This window comes from Pararge aegeria, chromosome 6 (genome assembly GCF_905163445.1).
Source record: "Pararge aegeria chromosome 6, ilParAegt1.1, whole genome shotgun sequence".
NCBI classification, from domain to species: Eukaryota; Metazoa; Arthropoda; class Insecta; order Lepidoptera; family Nymphalidae; genus Pararge; species Pararge aegeria.
The window spans coordinates 15,802,565-15,822,827 of record NC_053185.1 but is presented as its reverse complement, the minus strand read 5'-3'; the positions used below and the strand labels follow the sequence as shown (position 1 = coordinate 15,822,827).

Below are 20,263 nucleotides of genomic sequence, written 5' to 3'. Positions count from 1 at the left end.
AAGAGTTTCTTCAACTACTTAATAAAGAAGTAAAATATAAGTACTTAATTCTTTGCAATAAGGATGTTTTTTTTTTGTTATTTTAATATCTCTTTAGGAACCAATGTAAATTCTATAACATATTTGTGATGAGAAATAAATGGCGTTTTTATTTATTTATTTTAATGATATGAGTACCTATGCAAAAAAGATAAGAAATAAAAGGATTAATTATTATTAATATTCCAACACAAGTGATAATGCAAAAGTAACTTAAACGTTTTATGCCAGTGCAACGGTGTACCTATGGGGTACCGGTGGACTGAACTTGATTTCCCCGTAATCATATTATGGCAGACTTTTACTGTGTCCAGTTACCACCCTATCGACAAACACGTGCTTACGTGTATCGAAGTACAATTTCGCGTAGATACAGATTAGGACTATCATCATCATATCAACCCAAAACTCTGTAATTTGTTTATTTTATGTTTTTGCGATTATAAAAACATATTCATCGAACGTGTCGCGCGCTGACTCTGAGTATGCCGTTTCATAGAAATAAGATCTACAAGCATTCATTTACACTGTGGAATGCGCTCCCAATAGACTTGTTATATTTTTAAAAATGCTGTCAAAATTAAAATAAAATCATTTCATGGTTTACAATAAAGACGAGTTGTAATAGTATTTTATATTTATTATATTATGTATTATTTTACTTGCGTAATCTAGTTTAAGTATTAGTATGTAGTTATCAATCTGTATTTTTTTAGGCACAACCTGTGGTCTGTTATCCTCATGTTTTCCTTGTCCTAAGGTTGCCTGGAAGAGATCGCTTTTAAGCGATAAGGCCGCCTTTTGTATATTGCTTATGCCTATGATTTTTTCTTCTTCTGTTTTTTTTTTAACTTGTAGTGTGCAAATAAAAAGTATAAATAAATTATATCATAATGTCATACATATATATAATTTTTACCACCGACCCAATAACCATTTTCTCCTACGCCTTTGGTTGCCTGGAAGAGATCGCTATATAGCGATAGGGCCGTCATGTTGTACCTTCTAGCTTAATGTTCTATGGTATTTCTGTGATTTTATTCCTTGGTGTACAGTGAAAGTTTATTCATTTCCTCACGATGTTTTCGTTCACAGTTCAAGCAAGTGATGTTTTAATTGCTTGGATCAAAAACACACAATGTATAATAAGTTAGAGTTCATATAATAATATACAAATATACTTATAATATACAAAAAAATACTCAGAAAATGAAAAACATTCATGTTCATCACACAACCATTTTCCCGTTTTGAAAATCGAACCCGCAGCCTTTAGAGCAGGGTCGCTGTAAATTATAGCGATTGTATTATAGGTTGACTGCCTCGTTGGTCTAGTGATGATTATAATCGACTGTACATCGCTAGGTTCGATCCTCGGGTCGGGTAAATAGCATTGGTTTTCCTATCGAGAAAATCTTAGTACTAGTCTGTTGTAAATTGGCGGCGATTCACCTCCGTGCCTCGGACAGCACGTTAAGCTGGTCCACCGCCTGATCTCAATCAGGTCCTTACCTACCATCCAATTAGATTATGAGAGTGATTAAACAGAGAGTGCACTCGTGCACTATAATATCACAGAATTAAGAACCTACAGAACCCTGATTACATGCAGTGCAATGTGTCCAGTTCAGTGAAAACGCCCCGTGTACGTCTCACGGCACCCCCGCGGAATGTTGCTAGCTCCCGTTTTCCCATTTTCTCAGTGTACATGTTTAGAACTTTAGAGATAAATTAATTACTGTCAACTGTTAACTAATATGAAGTGACTACCTGCTTGGGAAACACTACTAAAGTGGATTGGTTTTTAATACTTTAATATTAGTCGTGTACGGTTACTGTACGTTCTTAATACTGTGTACAATATTTGCCGCGTAGTTGGAAAATCGTTCTGGATCAACCATCGTGACCGAAATTGGTCAGGGAAACTTGTTTTGTTTGTTTTGCACAAATTAAACATTTGCACCCATATTTTAAGGGACTTTACGACTGATGAGTTCCTTAACGACAAGGCTGCTTGGAAGCAGGCCACTCCGCTCTCATCTCTCACAAAACAAAAAATTTTAAAGATTAACAATCTTTAAAATTTTTAGATTTAGAACTATAAAATAATGTTGGAAAAGAGCAATCTGCTGAGTTTCTTGCCAGCTCTTCTCAGTGGAATCTGCCTTCCGAATCGGTGGTAGAGTCACTACAAACAGACTGACTTGACGTTTCAAAAGTGGTTATAAATTAGGCCTACTTGAAATAAATGAATTTTGAATTTTTTGAATTTTTTTTTTTGATTATTTTGCCTCTATCAATATAAAAAAATCATCTAGTGAGTGGTAGAGTTTGACGGTACGTATCTAAAATTCTATGACGTCATATGCATTACAAAAGTACTCTACTTGTAGTTGGATTTTTCATTATTTTTGAGATATCCTTGATTTGATCTTTTCCTTTGTTCTTTCAATGCAAATTTATTGATCTTTTTCATTTATTATTTAACTTTATCATAAATATTCTTTTTTTTCTTTGTTCTTTCAATGCTAATTTATTGTTTTTTTTTTGTTTTATTATAAACCTTCATAATAAATACTCTTTTTATATGCAAGTGCTCTGACCTATCTCGTTGGTCTAGTGGTTATTTGAGTAAGGATAACAAATAACAATGTCCGGTGTCCCTGGTTCGAATTTCCGTGGTTTTGAAAATAGTACTGTGCTAAATTTTTCTTTACTAAATAATAATAATAATAACGTTTATTTCGATAAAATTTCATATTTTTAACAATTATCTTAGTAACTATTATTTAAATTAAAATTGGCCAATAACATCTCCTAATTAAGGTACCTAACCTCTAAATATCCCCCATTTAAGATGTTCATTACTTTACAAAAGAAGAAAGTACGAAATGAAAATCTATGGTAATTTGCACTTCAGACTACTTTCAAAAGATGGTCTCCATTAGATGGTATCAAGATGGTTACGAAGTTAAAAAGTTTTTTCTCTGGCTTTGGTAACAAATACGATTAATTCAAGCTGAAACCTTATTATGAAAATAATCTCTTCGTTCAATGTATTTTATGTTACTTCTGTATTTTTCAAATTAGCAAGGAATTATAAAAATCGGTTTAGTAGTTTTTATATATTAACAATTTAAAATATCTATAATCTATATAATATCGTGTAAAAGATGTCTAGAAGGGATTCTACCACACTAAAACAAACAAATAGTGAGTGTAGGGTTTATTTGCGTATCAATATTTAATATTCAATTAGGTACATCAAAAATTAAACATTATGAGATAGGAAATATTTGTGTCCAATAGTCATTATCAAATAAACTAGCATTAGATAATGAATACAGGTCATTCTTTGAAAATATATCACGATCAATCTACACTAATATTATAAAAATGAAAGATACAATATTATGATGTTTTGTTTAAAAGAAACCCCATATTCATATTTTACAACGTTTAATCGTTTAAATATCTAATTACAACATGGCACATTATAAACTCAAACATCAATCTATCTCAACTTATATCCCACTTTTAATTAACTACAAAGATTTTACTTCTTCAAAGTTACAGTTGGTATACGATGCCTCAACTCTCGGCCGCTCAATAAAGCGCTCAAAATAGGCATCGTGAACGCAGATCTGAGAGCCAAAAAATTCGTTGCTCAAGACTGGGTAAAGTGGGCTAGAATATGAAGGATAGCGGACCCCCCATAGTGGGCTGACGTTTAGTCGAAGGAGATTACAAAAAAAACATGTAAATGACACTTTGCAAAACGCCCGATATTTGGTATCCATATTGGGAATCGAAAAAAAAAATGTAATTCGCTATATTGTGATGACAGCCATCTTGGAAGAATCATTAAAGATACCCAAGAACACTCTCGACTTTGGAACAAAAAAACATAACAAAATTAAAATCATCCGTTCGGGAAATACGATGGTACTTACACACACAAAAGTAAAACTTTTTAACACCCCATTGTTTTTGCTTTGGAGGTTAACAAGTTGAATGCAAAAGAGGGCCTTATAGCTAAGTAGCAATCTTTGTTTGTTTATTAACTATCTATTAGCTAAGATGTCATATGCAGGTACATAAGAACAATGATTTATTGTTCCTAGGTATGCTTTACCTATTTTATTTTGTGTAAAAAAATAAATTAAAACGTCCGACCGTAGAATGAACCCACTATCTACATATAATTTACAAGATAACCAAAATATATAATCGTTATTCTTACAACTTATTTAGCCGAATGTTGTTGTGATTCGAGATGGCACACAGTTTGAACGGAAAAGTTGTATTGGTAACCGGCGCTGCTGGTGGAATTGGTGCTAGCGTAGTTAAATATCTACTTGGTGAGGATGTGAAGGTACTAAAATCATGGTTTTTGTTTCTCATATAATATGTATTCTCGAACTTGTTTAATAAAAACTTTTTTAACTTGTGTAATTGGTAACATTTCTTAAGTATAATTACTTACATAGATAATCAATTGTTATAAAAAGAAACAGTGACATGATCATGCATGCATTTAACTGCCTCGTTGTTCTGGGGTCTTGCGTTTAGCAAAGTGTGTGTTAAATAGGTTACAATCTTTATGAAGCTTAACAATATGAAGAAAAATACTCTATAACACACAAAATACAAGAAAGGTAAAGACCTTATAAATGATAGTGATATATTTCAGTCAACCGCTGAGGGAAAGAAAAGAAAACTCTTTTTTTCAGAAACAAAAAAATAATACTGATTTATTAAGTATGTAATAAACAATTAACCATTTTCAAAAATATTCATAGGTTCACGTAAATACATAATTTATAATGTAATGTTAAAGATTGGGGAAATCTATTAAAGTTTGGGTTCGTTTCGTATAATCTTTATACGAAAAACGAAATATTTTTAATCTTTTCAAGAACATAAAAAAGCGTTAGATAAAAAAATTGAAATTAAATTTTAACAAAATAAATAATATTATAAATACGTTTATAATAAATATAATAATACCTATAATAATTGCTTAAATTTTACAGCATATTGCAATGTTGGATGTAGCTGAAGAAGCCGGGGTGGCATTAGAAAACGAATTAAATTCAAAGTACAAAGATAATAAAGTAACCTTTATTAAATGTGATGTTGCTGACAAAGCAAGACTGCTAGAAGCATTTAAAATAGTAAAAGATTCAATAGGTTATATCGATTTAGTTATAAATAATGCTGGGATTTGGGATGATACTCCGGAATCATATGAAATGGAAATCAACATAAACTTGGTAAACAGCTTCTTTCTATTTGAAACTGAGCTCGTGACAACGTGTTTTAAAATCCTGCGGGAATCGCTCATATTCTCGTCATATTCAATGTCTATTTCTATGCAAATGCATTGTATGCAAAATTTTGTCAAGACCAGTTTTCCGTACGTAGGTAATACAATATATTTTTCACGAAGGAACGGTGCCAGTGTCCTTATTTTAGGATAAAAAGTCCTCTACGGCCGTCTCCAGGATGCAAGCCATCTCTATGCCAAGTTTATTCAAGATCGGAGTAGTCGTTGATCTGGACTTATATAGCAAAGAAACAGGCACACATTTGCATGTATTATGGTTTAAATAATTATTTTATATACTAAACAGAAAAAAGAATGCACCAGCTGTAATAAATGTGTCTATGTTTATGTGCATTAGATATTAATAACGGAGGCTTTTTAATACTGTCGCTTAAATCAACATTATTTTAATATTCTTGTTCCAGAATTATACTGTATCTGGGGCACGGTAGGCATGGTATATTAAACTAATATTTTAAAATAATACTGCTTTAAGCGATGGTAGTAAGCCCATAAGTTTTATTGATACAAATGATGCCTATTTTTTACTTGGCTTTAAATTTGGAATAATTTTTATTTGTTATTCAGGTATCATTAATAACAAGTTCTTTACATGCTTGGAACACAATGCATAAAGAAAAAGATGGAAAAGGCGGCACTATAATTAATTTCAGTTCAGTTGTGGCACTGTCTAAAACTGTGAATGTGCCAATATATGGCGCAACAAAAATCGGCGTTCTAAAATTTAGCACTTCATTAGGTGTAAGTGAGATATTATATAACATTATCTTTATTAATTTCGTTTTAAATCTTATCATTAACTCATCAATTATTATTAAGTCAATTTGTTCTATCAGAATTCATAATGATTTGAGTACCTAGATAGTACCTATTTATTTCATATTAATTACGATGCTTGAAAGACTTATCTACCGGCCTTAAAGGAGCGACACAGGATCCTTTCTTCAAAACAGTAACTTTTCCTTTTGAAACTTCAAGTCTGTCTACTCGTAATGACTCTACCGATTTGGAAAGCAGATTCTACCAAAAGCAGCTGTCAAGTAACTCAGAAGTTGCTTTTTTCTTCATAAACATTTTACAATATTTTTTATACCTTGTAATAGATATCTTCATCAATTGATTAATAACCTCGCTGTAATAAAAGTGTTTTAACACTTATTCATTCCTAGGTCCAGAATTACCTTCGGAATCATGTTGTAAAAGAGTATGCTCAACCACATATAGGACTTCTGCACCTTTCGCAGACGTTATACATATACCACTTTTTACACAATTCATGTAATCACATTCAAATACTATTTTTGAGAAACTTAATGTTTACTCCAATATTATTAAGATTATTATTTGCGGTTTCAAACTATGTGTACGCAAGCATGATAACTATGATAGTATAACTTTATAATCTATATTGCAGTGATTTTAGCTACACTTACCAGCAAATAATTGTATACTTAATATTTTTAAAGAATTTTTAGTTTGTTCACTGTCGTTTTTTTGTGTCAAAATGTGAAAATTAACTTATTTTATGGTTATATTTTTTCCCGATTTTAGGATGAAGTGCATTATTCGAAAAGTGGCGTGCGCGTATTATCAATTTGTTTCGGACTAACGGATACGCCTTTATTAGGAAATACCCAAAGATTGTTTGATAAGACTGCGGAAGGCCCTATAGAGGAAGATATAGACAAGTTCAAGTTACAAAGGTATGAATACGATAGTTTTATGAGAGATTTTGTGAGACTAATGTAATAATAATGAATTGAATGATAGAGATACCTTTTCTATCACCATCATTCCCATTACCAGCTCAATACTGTTCAGAGGTCTCATTCTCAGAATATGAAGTGTAACGTCTAACGACAATGGTGGTCCACCACGCTGGCCATGTGGGAGCCATCGCCTTTTATATATTATGGAGATCTTTCATTTCAGGGATGCATATTTTCTCACGATGTTTTCCTTCTCCGTTAAAGGAAGTGTTATAAAATTGCTTAAGTTAAAAACGCATTTAACTACGACAAGTGAGGGGAGCATGCTGGGGACAGAACGGAGGCCGAAGTGTTCATTATTTGCCTATCATCGCTCAACTAGTGATGTTTTTTTTTAATTCCACTACAAGTTAACTTAACTGCAATCTCACCTGGTGGTAAGCGCTAACCTGTTAGGGACTAGGGAGTCATACCACTAATCGAATTCTACGGCTTTGTCTGTAGGGTGGTAACTAGCCTCGGGCGAAGCCTCCCACCAGACACTGTTGTATTAATATATGAATTTAGTCTTGGTTCTAATTGAAACTAGAAAATTTTCTCAATTCATTCTCAATTATTTTTTATGTAGGTAAATTATTATTTAAAAGGAGTTTTAACTACAGTTTATAAGTTGATGATTTTTGTATTTCCAGACCCGAATCAGCAGCTAAAGCAGTCATAGAAACGTACAAGCAAGGCGCAAGTGGCAGCGTCTGGATATCGACTAGTGACAAACCAGCATTCGATGTTACCAATGTTTATGATAAAAGCATTGCATTATTTGATGATTATGTTTACAACTAAAATAATAATATACTTAAACTTACTTGTTATTTTGCTAGAGTAGGCTGTATTCTCATTCCTAATAATAGAAATGCCGAAGATGCTTCAGACGTATCAACCACTAAATATTTATAGTATGTGTAAAAACGTGATAAAATAGTGTACCGTTTTATTAAGAAGGCCTTAAATACGTGAATATGTACTGTATTTCATCAGATCGGTTAATATTACCAGAAAAAATATTTACCTCCCATAGGACCATGAAATTTACACGCATAGACAGTGTTCCAAAAACCAAGAAACACACTTTAACAGTTTTCGGCGCTGATAAGGGTCATTAAAATATTGGATAAATTATTTAAACATTCACCTTTAATTAATAAAAACCGATGGTGGTATGCGTTCGTACAAAATAACAATCATTATGTATTCTTCCGTAAAAACGAAAAGTAAGGATAAGTGTAGTCTCAATAGCTTAGTTAATGGTCAAGAAGTGGGCGGAAATTTGAAATTTCTCCGTGTCAAATTTTTATTTTATTCATAAGAAATTAATAGAGGAGTATCTCAAATATATCAACATAATTCCGTTATGCGATTTTATTATACTTTTCAATACCACCAGACAATATATCAAATGCATCATGTATTTTGTTAGTAATGTTCGTAATTTCTCCTCCATCGATAAGCCACGTACTTCCACTTTCACTAGTTTTGTAACCCTGAATCACACCTTGAGCTGGAATATTAGCCCTGTAAAAGAATAAAGTTTTACAAACTCACAATCATATACTATGATTTATCACTTGGGTGTAAGGAGGCAAGTTTAGGGATTGCAACAGCATCCTAATCGTCGTAATTAATGGAAGAACTTTTAACGAAAAGTTTTACACTTTTATCACGTGTAATACAAACCTTGTAATCAAAAAATAATCTGTTATTTTCATAATATCTCCAGTCAAATAACAATGCTAACGAAGCCCTTAGTTCATCTGTTTTTTATTGAGTACGTTAGATAAGTACTTCTTTAAAAAAATTGGAATGCGACTGATTTTGGGTCGCCTAAGAAAGCTCAGAGTCACTCAGAGGGCGAAAAGGAGAGCTGCGTACGAAGTATGTCATAGTAATTATACCAAAAATCTTTAACATATCGAGGTGTGAAGGCAATTTAACAATGGGTGAGGCACAAAGGTTGGAGAATCGAGGGATGCTGGTGTACAAAGGTATTGGAATGAGACCCAGCACCCGTGAAAGACACCAAACTTTGTGATACTAACGAGTCGTAGAAAGCCGTTGGACACAATATCATGGAATTTGGAACTCTCTACAATATACCTATGTACACGTCCATCGGTTTATTTAATAATGATGATAATAATGAAAAAAAAAATAAGGTAACATACGGTTGCAAAAACATTTCATTTTTCACCATGTCTATCATTTTTTGCATATTCTCATTTATTAATTCATCAAAGCTCTCCATTTTATGTACAATCTCAGTGTCTGTTGCTCCGAAGCACATCGTCAGAACACGTACTTTAGTGTGACGGTAGTAGTCTTCCTTCTGTGTAGGAAGAGTGTATTAAACGGACACAATACATATTATTAACACTGTAAATGAAGCTAAGTGCTTCATCAGTATCAATCCTGAATCTGTCAGTCTCCTCTCAGAATGAGAAAGTTTAAGGCCAACGGTTGTCCGTCATGCTTGCCAGATGCAAATTGGTATACTTTCCACGGTGAAGGAAAACAAGGTTAGAAAACCTGCATGCCTAAGAGTTTCCATAGTGTTTTAACGGCGTGTTAAGTCTACAAATCCGCACTTGGCCAGCGTGACTGACTAGCCCCTTATCATTCTGCAGAGGCTCGTGCCTTTTAGTGGGCCCGTAAATTATTATGATAATGACTCTCTTATAACACCTTACCTATTTAGAGTAAAGATCCTTTGACATCGGGTGATGTAACAACTTTAAGACGTAATGTCTTATTAAAAGCATAGCAAAGAAGTTTATCTAACGATACAGCCTTGAACTTATAAATTTAATTTGTGCACCTTACCCCCATACAAATGCTTAGATGTAGTATCGCACTTTTGGTTGCTGCATATATAAATACACTAGGTGATAATAACGTTAATGCAGCGATAGAAGACACATTAATGATTGTTCCTCCTTTACCACCACGGTCAACACGCATCAACTCTAAAGCTTTTAAAGTTGAGGATACAGTCGCAGTCTGGAGTATAAAATAAAGAAAATATTAGTGTTACAACTCTTTATTTATAGTGCGTAACTCCTTATATAGGCGAAAGCCCCCTATATAAGGAGTACTTTTATAGAGGAATGCCCCCTATATAAAGAGTACCGTCAAATTGGACTGGAGAGTTATACGTGGAATAATGTCAGAATGGTTAAACAATGCTTTGTCACGCTGAAACTGATGCTATAAATACTTAATACGAATACTTAGATCAAATAAATTTAATTGAATACCCTTATTTTGATCAAAGTATTCTAAGTATATTATAAGTACATTTTTTGCCTCTGTTGTAGATATTGTTATATGCTGTATTTTGGCAATTAATGCGAATCTACATATAAAGTAATAAAACATTTTAAGAAACTTAAGAGACGTAGATATCGTATGTTTAAAGGTTATAGCTGTAACCTTGAAACTAATCATTATCTATGAACCGGCTTTTTAAGGGATATCTCTGTACTGTATAAAAACCGATCAAAATCGGTAGAGTATATTTTTGTAGGAGAGTTAGTGTAAGCGGAATGGAAATTAACGGTAATCTGATTGAGATTCACTTACAAAATTTATTTCGATTTCCCTTTTATAAGCACTCATTGTTTCCGAAGCAACGGCTGCATTGTTAACAACAACATCAATTCCGCCGAAGTTTTTAACCATTTCATCAAATACGCCATGTAACTCCTCATCTTTTGTGATATCACATTTAAAGAATCCAGCCGCGTCTTTTCCGTGTTCCGTTTTTATTTTATTCTCCAGTGCAATCCCAGAGGCCTCATCGATGTCAATAATGGCCACATACTAAAATTTTAAATTCTCTGATCAAATTTAGTCTTCTTATCTAATAAATATATTTTTTTTAATCCATAACACAGTAAATAATGCTGTATAGGTACATCATTAAAAGTAAAAACTTATAAAAGCAAGGGTATGACTGCTCTAGCAATAAAAAAATTCAAAGTCAAAATTCATTCATGTCTTTTGAAAGGTCAAGTATGTCTGTTTCTAGGGACTCTACCATTGGTTCGGAAGGAGCAAGATAGCTTATTACTTTTAAATGATGATATGAGACGGTTATTAGTGAATATATTTGGTGTTTTTTTTCATAGTAAAGCTATGCTAATATATATTCATGTTTTAGTAATGGTGAATCCTTAAATTTAAATCAACTGGTATATTATTATTTTGGATACTACATACAGTGGATTTACGTTGATTTAAATAAATTAAAGCTTTGTACCTGATTTCGAATTTTATTATAAAATGCTTTACCTTAGTCCGTTCTTTTATCAATTCCTGTACAATATGTGCACCTATCCCATTTGCACCTCCAGTGACAATAGCCACTTTATCTATTAAACTGTACATATCGATTATTTCATTCACTATTGATCACATAAATTATATTCTTATTTTTAAATATTCACCAATATGCTACCACGGGTCGGTGAATATTGACCATAGTTACGACATAACCGGCGTATATATTTCGTATCTCACTCGAACACGCGTTTGGCTACTTTAGTAGTGTAGAGTGAGCAATATAAACAGCGTAAATGTTGTTAACATTGGCATAGAGTAGATGACATTTCTGTGCCATTAGACATATTTGGAAAGCGTTATGGACCGCAATTCAGTTAATGAAAGTAATTTTGATATTAAAGTTAAATATGTTATAAAAGAGCAGGGCCGTCTGCCACAAGTGCTAATAGAAAGTAATAATTGTATAAGTTAATTGTATATGGAAGTTTAGATAGAAGCTTAATTTGCTATAGTCCGCCAGAAGAACTCTTGCTCGCGGAATATAGCAAATTAAGCTTAATTTTCATAGTTACAGAAGTTGGCTTCATAAACTTATTGCGCCCCTATAGTTAAGTATCCTATACACTTGATATCTTAAAATATCTACTTATTTAAAAAAACTTTGAACACAGTACCTTCCTACATAATTACACATCGCGGGGTGCTCGTGTTCGTATTTCTTTTACTATATATATTCATCATCATCATCATCATATCAACCCATTACCGGCCCACTACAGGGCACGGGTCTCCTCCCACAAATAGGAGGTGTTAAGGCCGTAGTCTACCACGCTGGCCCAGTTCGGATTGTTGGACTCCACACACCTTTGAGAACAGTATGGAGAACTCTCCGGCATGCAGGTTTCCTCACAATGTTTTCCTTACCGTTGAAGCAGGTGATATTTTGAATTGCTTAAAACGCATATAACTTTGAATAATTAGATGCGTGCTGGGATTCGAACTTGGCCCCCAAATGAAGTCGAAGTCCTACCCACTGGGCTATCACTGCTTCATTTATATATTAGTAGGTACTTATTATCCTTAATACACACGTATTAAGATAATAAGTACATAGACATGAGTTAAAAAAACACAAGGTTTCGCACTCTCATTCTCTACTAGGTCAGTACCTAAGAAATACGGTTATGATGGGTTTCATGAATGAACGAATGAATGAATGAATAAATACACTTTTATTGTACACCACATAAACATATAGAAAAATTATAAATACAAATGTTACGAAAAGTATACAATTTATTATTTATTTGTTTATTTAAACTCTTTATTTTTACACCACTACACAGTTAGGAAAATAAAGGACGAATAGAGAGAAACACAAAAACTGGAATAGAATACAAAAGGCAGCCTTATCTCTGCCAGGCGACCTTAGGATTAGGACAACAAGAGCGAGAACAAATAGATGGTGTAAAGTTATTCTAAACCTACATTCAAAAAACTACATACGAATACATAAACAAAATATACACAAATAAAAAACATAAAATAAAATATATATATATATATAAATATATAAAAATAATAAACCAATATATATTATGATAAGCTATATTAATGAATAGATGGAATAAAAATTAAAACCAGTCGTCTTATTGCGCAAGATAATAAGCTTTTACTGCATTTTTAAACGTATCAAGCGATTAAGTATTTTCTTTAAATATAACTCAATGGGTGTATACGATTCTAATCTTATCATTTCTTAAAAAGAAAGGAGTTTGAAATGCGGATTTTATATTCTAAACCAAAAGTAAACGAACACATTAGTATTTATAATGATTACCCAAACGGAGTATAAGAAGTTATACAATTTATCACCATTACTAAGACAATCCTCTACAACAGATTTTCTTGCTATTATTGTATTTTTTTTTTGCTTTTATGTTAGAGGTCAAATTTATAAGGTGCGCTAACCACTGATTGCACGTTTGTGATCGTTAAACACGCAATGTATGTCAGAAAGAATAAATAAAAAGAATATTAAAACCTCCAATAAATGCTTAAGATAGGTCTAACTTTCTAACCACATGTAAATTCACTTAAAAGATGCATTTAATTTAATATTTTTATGAAAGGGTTTTACCAGCGTATAATTAATTATATAAGTATATGTAATTATAAAAAACTCAGTAATGTCCATGAACATGTGCAATATTCTTGTATTTTAAGGTGAAAATTTTAATAAATGTTGCATTATAGCAGTGGACTGTTGTAGACTTTTGATGATAACGATTATGAATTAATTTAACGTTTAATGTGAGTATATTAAAAATAAATAGGTTATGATTGCTAAAAAGATTTTAATGGAAAAGGGACTTCTAATCATTAGATTTAAAGGGATTTCTATTCATATTACTATTTAGTCTGGAATATGGTTCAAAACAGCATGATTTTATAGCTACGATGAATTAAATCGATTAGTAATAGTGTAAGTTCTTTCTGCAACAGGTATTGGGGTTAGCATTTTCACCAATTAAAAAAAACGCGCTACCGCATGCAATGCTGTAAAGAATCCTATCAACATTTCTCGGCCACATTCCATAAACCGGTTATTTTTCGTGGTTAAGGTTTTGATAATTGCAAACTCAGACGTTGATTCGATTTTCTATCCTCGTTTCTGATACGTACCGATAAATGTGGAACCCCAGCCTAGCAACTGAGATTCCTGCCACTTATAACTTTAGTACCTTCAAGGCAAGAGTGAATAGGCATTTTCTAAGCAAGCGTGCTTCACCATACACCTCATCATAGTTTTCTAACAAGCATGATTGTCACCAAGCGCAGGTCTATCGTTAATTAAAAAAAAACTAGTATAGATAACTAATAGTATAAAGCGAAAGTGATTTTTTTTTGCTTATTGTCTGTGCTCGGTTCAACTTGTTCCGTGCTTGATAAAAGGAAAGAAAGAAGAACATTTGCGGAAAGTACAATGGGATAGTTTTAATCTCTAAAAAGTATCTATAAGGGAACGTTCCCACGGTAGTGATAACAATAATAATCCTCTGTTACCTATGCTGAGCTTTGCGGCTAAAACAATCTTTACGAAATTAGGCACAGGAGACGTAGCTAAATGCCGGAAAAACAAACGGCTCGCGTTCAACAGCTATTTACACGTAATTGTGTGTTCTTCCGTTGAGGTGGTTGCGTATAGGTACTTAGTACCTACCTTACAAAAAAAGCGTATTTTAACGGTACTAACAGATAAGCTTCATCTAATTATATTAATCATCAGGTTATCAACATTAATGGGCATTAAATTATGGCTCTAGAAAAACATAAAATGATGCTGGATAAAATTGTGTAGTAGGTTAAAAAAGTTAAAAAAAAAAAGCATGTACTTACATGCTTTTTTTGTTTTTATTTTAGGAGTAGCTGTTTTATCCCCACTTCACCAACTGTTATGTGAATATGTGTGGAGCTCGACTTTCCTTTCGGAGGGCCGAGTTCGAATCCCAGCACGCACATCTAACTTGCGTTTTATATACCTATATAACTCACTTCAACGGTGAAGGAAAACATCATGCGGAAACCTGCATGCCTGAGAGTTGTACATAATGTTCTCAAAGGTGTGTGGAGTCCATCAACCCGCACTAGGCCAGCGTAGTGGGCTTTAGGCTTGCTCATTCTGGGAGGAGACCTGTGCTCTGTAGTTGGCCGGTAATGAGTTGATATGATGATGATGAGACGTTTGTAGGTCGCTCCTTAAATAAAAAAAATTGATAGTGGTAAAAAATATATTTATATTTCGGCAATTAAATTATATAAATCATTGTTGGTATCTCAAGAATATTGAAATAGGAATAATGAGATACGAAAAACTAGGATACATTAATACATAGATCATACCTGCACTGCCACATGAATACCAGGTTCACCAAATACTGGGCAGGCAAATGTTTATTAGACCGCAAGTTGCGATGTTCCTTGCAAAATAATCTTGCATGCAATTATTCCTTTTCCTTCGCTGTAGAGAACCCCCACTTAAAAGTGTTGTGTTTCGTATATCGGCTTTTCCACGGTTTCGGCAGTCACTCTTACCTTTTTATGCGCCATTGACGCTCGATACAAAATTTTGTGATGCACGATTTAAAAAATAAAGTGGCGATAGTCACAGGTGGTGCAAATGGTATTGGTGCCAGTATAGTGAGGGAATTCGTTAAAGAAGGCGTAAAAGTAAGTCTTAAGATTTTAAGCAAACAATAAACGTAATGTGTCGCTTATGATTGAAAAGCATGTTACTAAATTATTCCTTTGATTGGAAATGATCTTGTTCATCTGCTGATTAATACAATGACAAGAGTTTCAAGACCTAGCTATAAAAGATTTTTATGAAACTAAAATTGAATAGAAACAATTTTAACTGAAGGACTAATCATCACAACGTTATTAATTCAGATTTGACAAAGATATGGCCGGTTTTATGCGTACTCTTATGTGTGTAATACATAAACCTGCATCAAATAGATCCATTTGAAAAACAGCGAAAATGTTTAAATAACTCAAATTTTTATTAAAGAAATAGTTATTAATGTAAATTTATTCAGAGCGATAAGAATTAATTAATTACGATATAAACTTTAAAAAAAAAGTGTATCGTATAAAAATAAATACCCCAACGTACCTCGTGAGAAAATACGAGTATACGAGATTAAAAATAAAAACAATTCTAAGTAGGTCCTTCCATTTTAAGTGAAAGTTATTTTGTAAGAGCTGAGACGTGTTTATCCATTATATTGTGTGTAAAGAGAAAGCTGCGACCATTCACAAAATATGCAGTAGTAGTGCGAAGAGTATTAATAGTTAATATTTTGAATACTAAAATTCAAACAAAGTTCAAAACTAAAGTCTCGAGTCTCTTCCCGGGCCTATAAATAATCATCGGTAATTTGCTTCAAATCATAATCGTATTGCGATATGCAACGGAATTTACTTTCAATACAATAATTATATGTTTCCAGTATGTGGCAATTCTCGACGTAGTAGAAAATACCGGTGCAGCACTTGAAAATGAATTAAACACAAAGTACGGTGTAGGAACTGTGTGTTTCTTCAAATGTGACGTCACCAAATCGGACCAGTTATATGACGTTTTCAATAAAGTTAAAGAAGCTCACGGTGGCTTCGACATACTTGTAAATAATGCCGCAATAGCTGATGACTCTCGTGGCGGATTCAAACTACAAATAGAAGTTAATTTTGTAAGTAAATCAATAGATATTATTAACATCCTGATTATGAATTTGAAAAGGGTGCCATTAACATTTACATGATAATGATTTATTTTGTTTTTGAAATGTACAAATAAATAATAAATAAGGCCGTCCCCTAACGAGACCCACCTCGTTAGGAGACGGCTGCCATTAAGTTTGTTTTCTTAGAAACAAATGATTTATGTATTTCCAACAAGTTAGAAGATAGAACCCAGACAAAATTCGCAAGTGATGCTGATTTTTAATTTAAATTATTAATTTATTATTTACATTATTTTTGATGGTCAATAATGAAATTGCATTTTAACTAGGCAAAACATCCAGAAACAAAAATGGAATCTAATCTTGATCAGCAAACATAAGAATATCTTATGATAAGATATGTAACTTAACTCGATTTTTTGGGTGGATCTATCTATTGCCTATTAATTATAGTATTTGCGTCATGCATGAAATTGTACTTAAATAGGCATTCAAACATTGTGATACAAAAAACTCACACATGTGTTTTAATGTGAAGGAGAATTATTTAAGTTTGTTTAAAACTGAAGGAATCTTTTTCAGTTGGCAGTAGTGACCTCATCATTTAAAGCATTAGAGTTGATGAGAGTAGACCAGGGAGGAAAAGGTGGCACCATTATCAACGTATCATCCGTAGTTGCGCTTTCTCATGACTTAGGCCTGCTTCCTGTGTACGCTGGAACAAAGAGTGCTATACTACAGTTCAGTTGTCGTCTTGGGGTGAGTTTCTGATGATCTGTCTTTTTATCCTACCCTAGAGGAAATATCATGCACACTCCTCATCACGGGGAGTCCCAGAAGCTCAGTCTTACTCCTTCCAACTAACACTCCACGGTGTTCGATCTCGTCGATTGGTGCCTGGGTCACATAAAATTAGGGATTTCACCTAACGCTTATGTCATTTGTTTCCTTGAAACTTAAACTAAGACATAGTCGAAGCTGCCTGCATTCAAAAAGAATGTGATGTTCAATAACAGATTGCACTTATTTGAGTTGATAAGTAGTAGGAGTAGTAGAATTAGTGAGAAGTAGGAATAAGATCCAAACTCGCTTTTGTCTACGAAGAATAATTTTATTATCACCTGTCACCGCGTATCACTTAAAACTAAGTTAGCTAGGGGCCTTTATTATGAGGATACGTTTAATAACAACTTTGAATTTATCAAGACATATTCTCTAAGAAATAATTCCGCAGTTTATTACTAAATTGAAGCTTGAATAAAATTACTAGTTTGAAATTAATTAAGTATTTCTTCAAAGGGGTCGGGGAAGGGCTTTGTTATTCAAACCGATGTCTTACTGTTACAGATGGATGAACTTAATTCACGTAATAACGTGCGTGTACTGACGATGTGTTTTGGCGCCACAGACACTAACATTTTGAAAACTTGTAAAAGTTTTGACGAAGAAGTCACAGAAGTCATAAGGGAATATTTCTTGACTTGTGACATGCAATCGTAAGTATATATTTTTGTTACTTTATGACATAACGGAATCTTTACATTTAATTGCTTCATCCCTTATCTTTTTCTACTAGTGGTTCACCTCGATTTTAACGTTGGAACGCACTGTACGTGTCTTGCACCACGTACTGCGCAACATACTGCTGAAATTGACCTAAAATTCATTATTTTATTTAAAGTACTACATGAACGTGCAAACACCTAAAAAGTGACAGCTTTTGTCATAAATCTGTTTGAAACGTCATTAGGGATCTGCGGGATCAAATACCTACATATAACAGCTTTGTGACATCCCAAATCATACAATTTAAAAAAAATCTTCTATTTTCTTAATTGACCCTTCTCGTTTCTCGAATGTGGTCGTTTCTCCACAATTATTATGCTTTGTTAGTAATAATATCTGGCAGTATACAGGACGTGATACTTCTGGGGGTAGACCACTTTAAGGTACGGAAAATTTCTTGCCAGAAAATCCAATACCTAACAGTTGCTGTACCGACCCGGTAATTCAAACTCAGAACCTATTGATCAGTCCTCGAACTTGCGGTACTCCAAATATTTAGCAGTTTTTTGTGACAGTGCTCGTCTGGGGAAGTACCACTGCCCTTCTTATTTCTACTAACAAACAGCGTTGCTATAGTCAGGTCTGAAGGACGTGGTTGCCACGAAGGTTGCCATCTACGTCTTATGTTGATGGACACAGAGCGGCTTATGTAGAACATGGGCCTTGCACTCCTTGAAAAAGTGTTGTTCTTTTCAAACGCGATGGGTTTTCTCTTACCATCAGATAGCCATCTGCATTGTCCGAAAATTATGACTTTACAATCACTTTCACAAAAGCAGCTCATTCATTCTTTTAACTCTTTAATGATTCCAGAACTGAAGCAGCGGCTCAAGGTGTTGTGCATAGCTACAAAACGGGGAACAGCGGAACCGTGTGGCTAATCGACAAGAACACAACATTGGATATAACAGATAAAATAAAGAAAGCCAATGAAATAATGTCTGCGGACCTCTTCACTTAGTCATACCAAAGATAAAGATAGTATTTAAATTATCAAGCATAAAATCTACATGATTGTAATGTTTGAAGCAAATTAACTGATTCTGTTTTTTTTTTGTGAAGTGTAGTAACGTCAGATCAGAAAACTATTGTTATTACCCCTTCTCTTCCTGCAGGTGTCTTACGAGGTGCCTAAGTATATATAACTGAGTATGGGCAGCTGCATTCTCTCTGCTTCTGCTACCAACAACTGCGATCACTTGTCTGCCCAAATTGGTGATAAAGGGTGAATCCTACCATCAGTCTTTAGTCCAGCAGTAGATGTTATAGGTTTGATGATAATAAGTAAGCCCTTGACTGCAATCTCGCTTGGTGGAAGGTGATGATACAGTTTAAAATGATAACGGCTAACCCGTTCAGCAGGGCTAGCATAGGCAGGAGACAAAAATTAGATCCCCCGATTCTATCTCCTGACAAGGGATATAATAGCCTGCTAAAGCACTGGAATATAGTAAAGGAGAAGTTTACCCCCGTTTATAACTACACATATATTATATGGATATTATTTCCAATTGTGCGCCAGTGCTCTGAGAGTACAGCTGTGGGAGAAGATACATTTTTATCCTTTACCCGGGAAGAGAATTGTTTCCTGCCCATGCCAGCCGTACAGGAGTATGGCAGTTTTATTCCTACATTTACCCTTCGTATCGATATCGTGTCGGAGCGCAAAATTGCTTGGCAATTTAGAGAAGCTAATCTACATTACCAATCAATTGCTATTTAACAATATCGTAGGCCCAGCTAACAGCATTCGCACATTATATCGACGCAACAATGACTTAAATAAAACCATGAAATGTAAACAACTTTATATCATGCTATCTTTTGCCCGGTTATACAGATTCTTAGTCTTTCAATTCAGATTGTACTTTTCTGTTAGCTATTTTTTGTGACACAGGAACAGTTCTTGTATAACTACTCGTATCTATGTCCTATTCCGTACCCCTGACAACACGCGGTGTGTAGAAAGTGTATTGATGATCAGTGTAATATTTAAGGCATGAAAGCCACCA

At 33.6% G+C, this 20,263-nt stretch overlaps 3 protein-coding genes across 3 annotated transcripts; 2 read left to right on the top strand and 1 right to left on the bottom strand.

The window, feature by feature from the left end:
• The first annotated feature begins 4,315 nt into the window (after positions 1–4,315).
• Positions 4,316–7,941, top strand: LOC120624309 (alcohol dehydrogenase 1-like). The gene is made up of 5 exons (XM_039890774.1): positions 4,316–4,414; positions 5,076–5,315; positions 5,957–6,130; positions 6,941–7,092; positions 7,791–7,941. The coding sequence occupies exons 1-5, from the start codon at positions 4,316–4,318 to the stop codon at positions 7,939–7,941; spliced, it is 816 nt and encodes a 271-aa protein (XP_039746708.1).
• A 566-nt stretch (positions 7,942–8,507) lies between these two features.
• Positions 8,508–11,541, bottom strand: LOC120624308 (15-hydroxyprostaglandin dehydrogenase [NAD(+)]-like). The gene is made up of 5 exons (XM_039890773.1): positions 11,446–11,541; positions 10,735–10,974; positions 9,976–10,152; positions 9,321–9,481; positions 8,508–8,670 (listed from the first exon to the last, which is right to left on the bottom strand). The coding sequence occupies exons 1-5, from the start codon at positions 11,539–11,541 to the stop codon at positions 8,508–8,510; spliced, it is 837 nt and encodes a 278-aa protein (XP_039746707.1).
• Positions 11,542–15,570: 4,029 nt separating this feature from the next.
• On the top strand, positions 15,571–19,212 carry LOC120624552 (15-hydroxyprostaglandin dehydrogenase [NAD(+)]-like). The gene is made up of 5 exons (XM_039891179.1): positions 15,571–15,666; positions 16,452–16,691; positions 17,268–17,444; positions 18,033–18,181; positions 19,065–19,212. The coding sequence occupies exons 1-5, from the start codon at positions 15,571–15,573 to the stop codon at positions 19,210–19,212; spliced, it is 810 nt and encodes a 269-aa protein (XP_039747113.1).
• Positions 19,213–20,263: the final 1,051 nt, after the last annotated feature.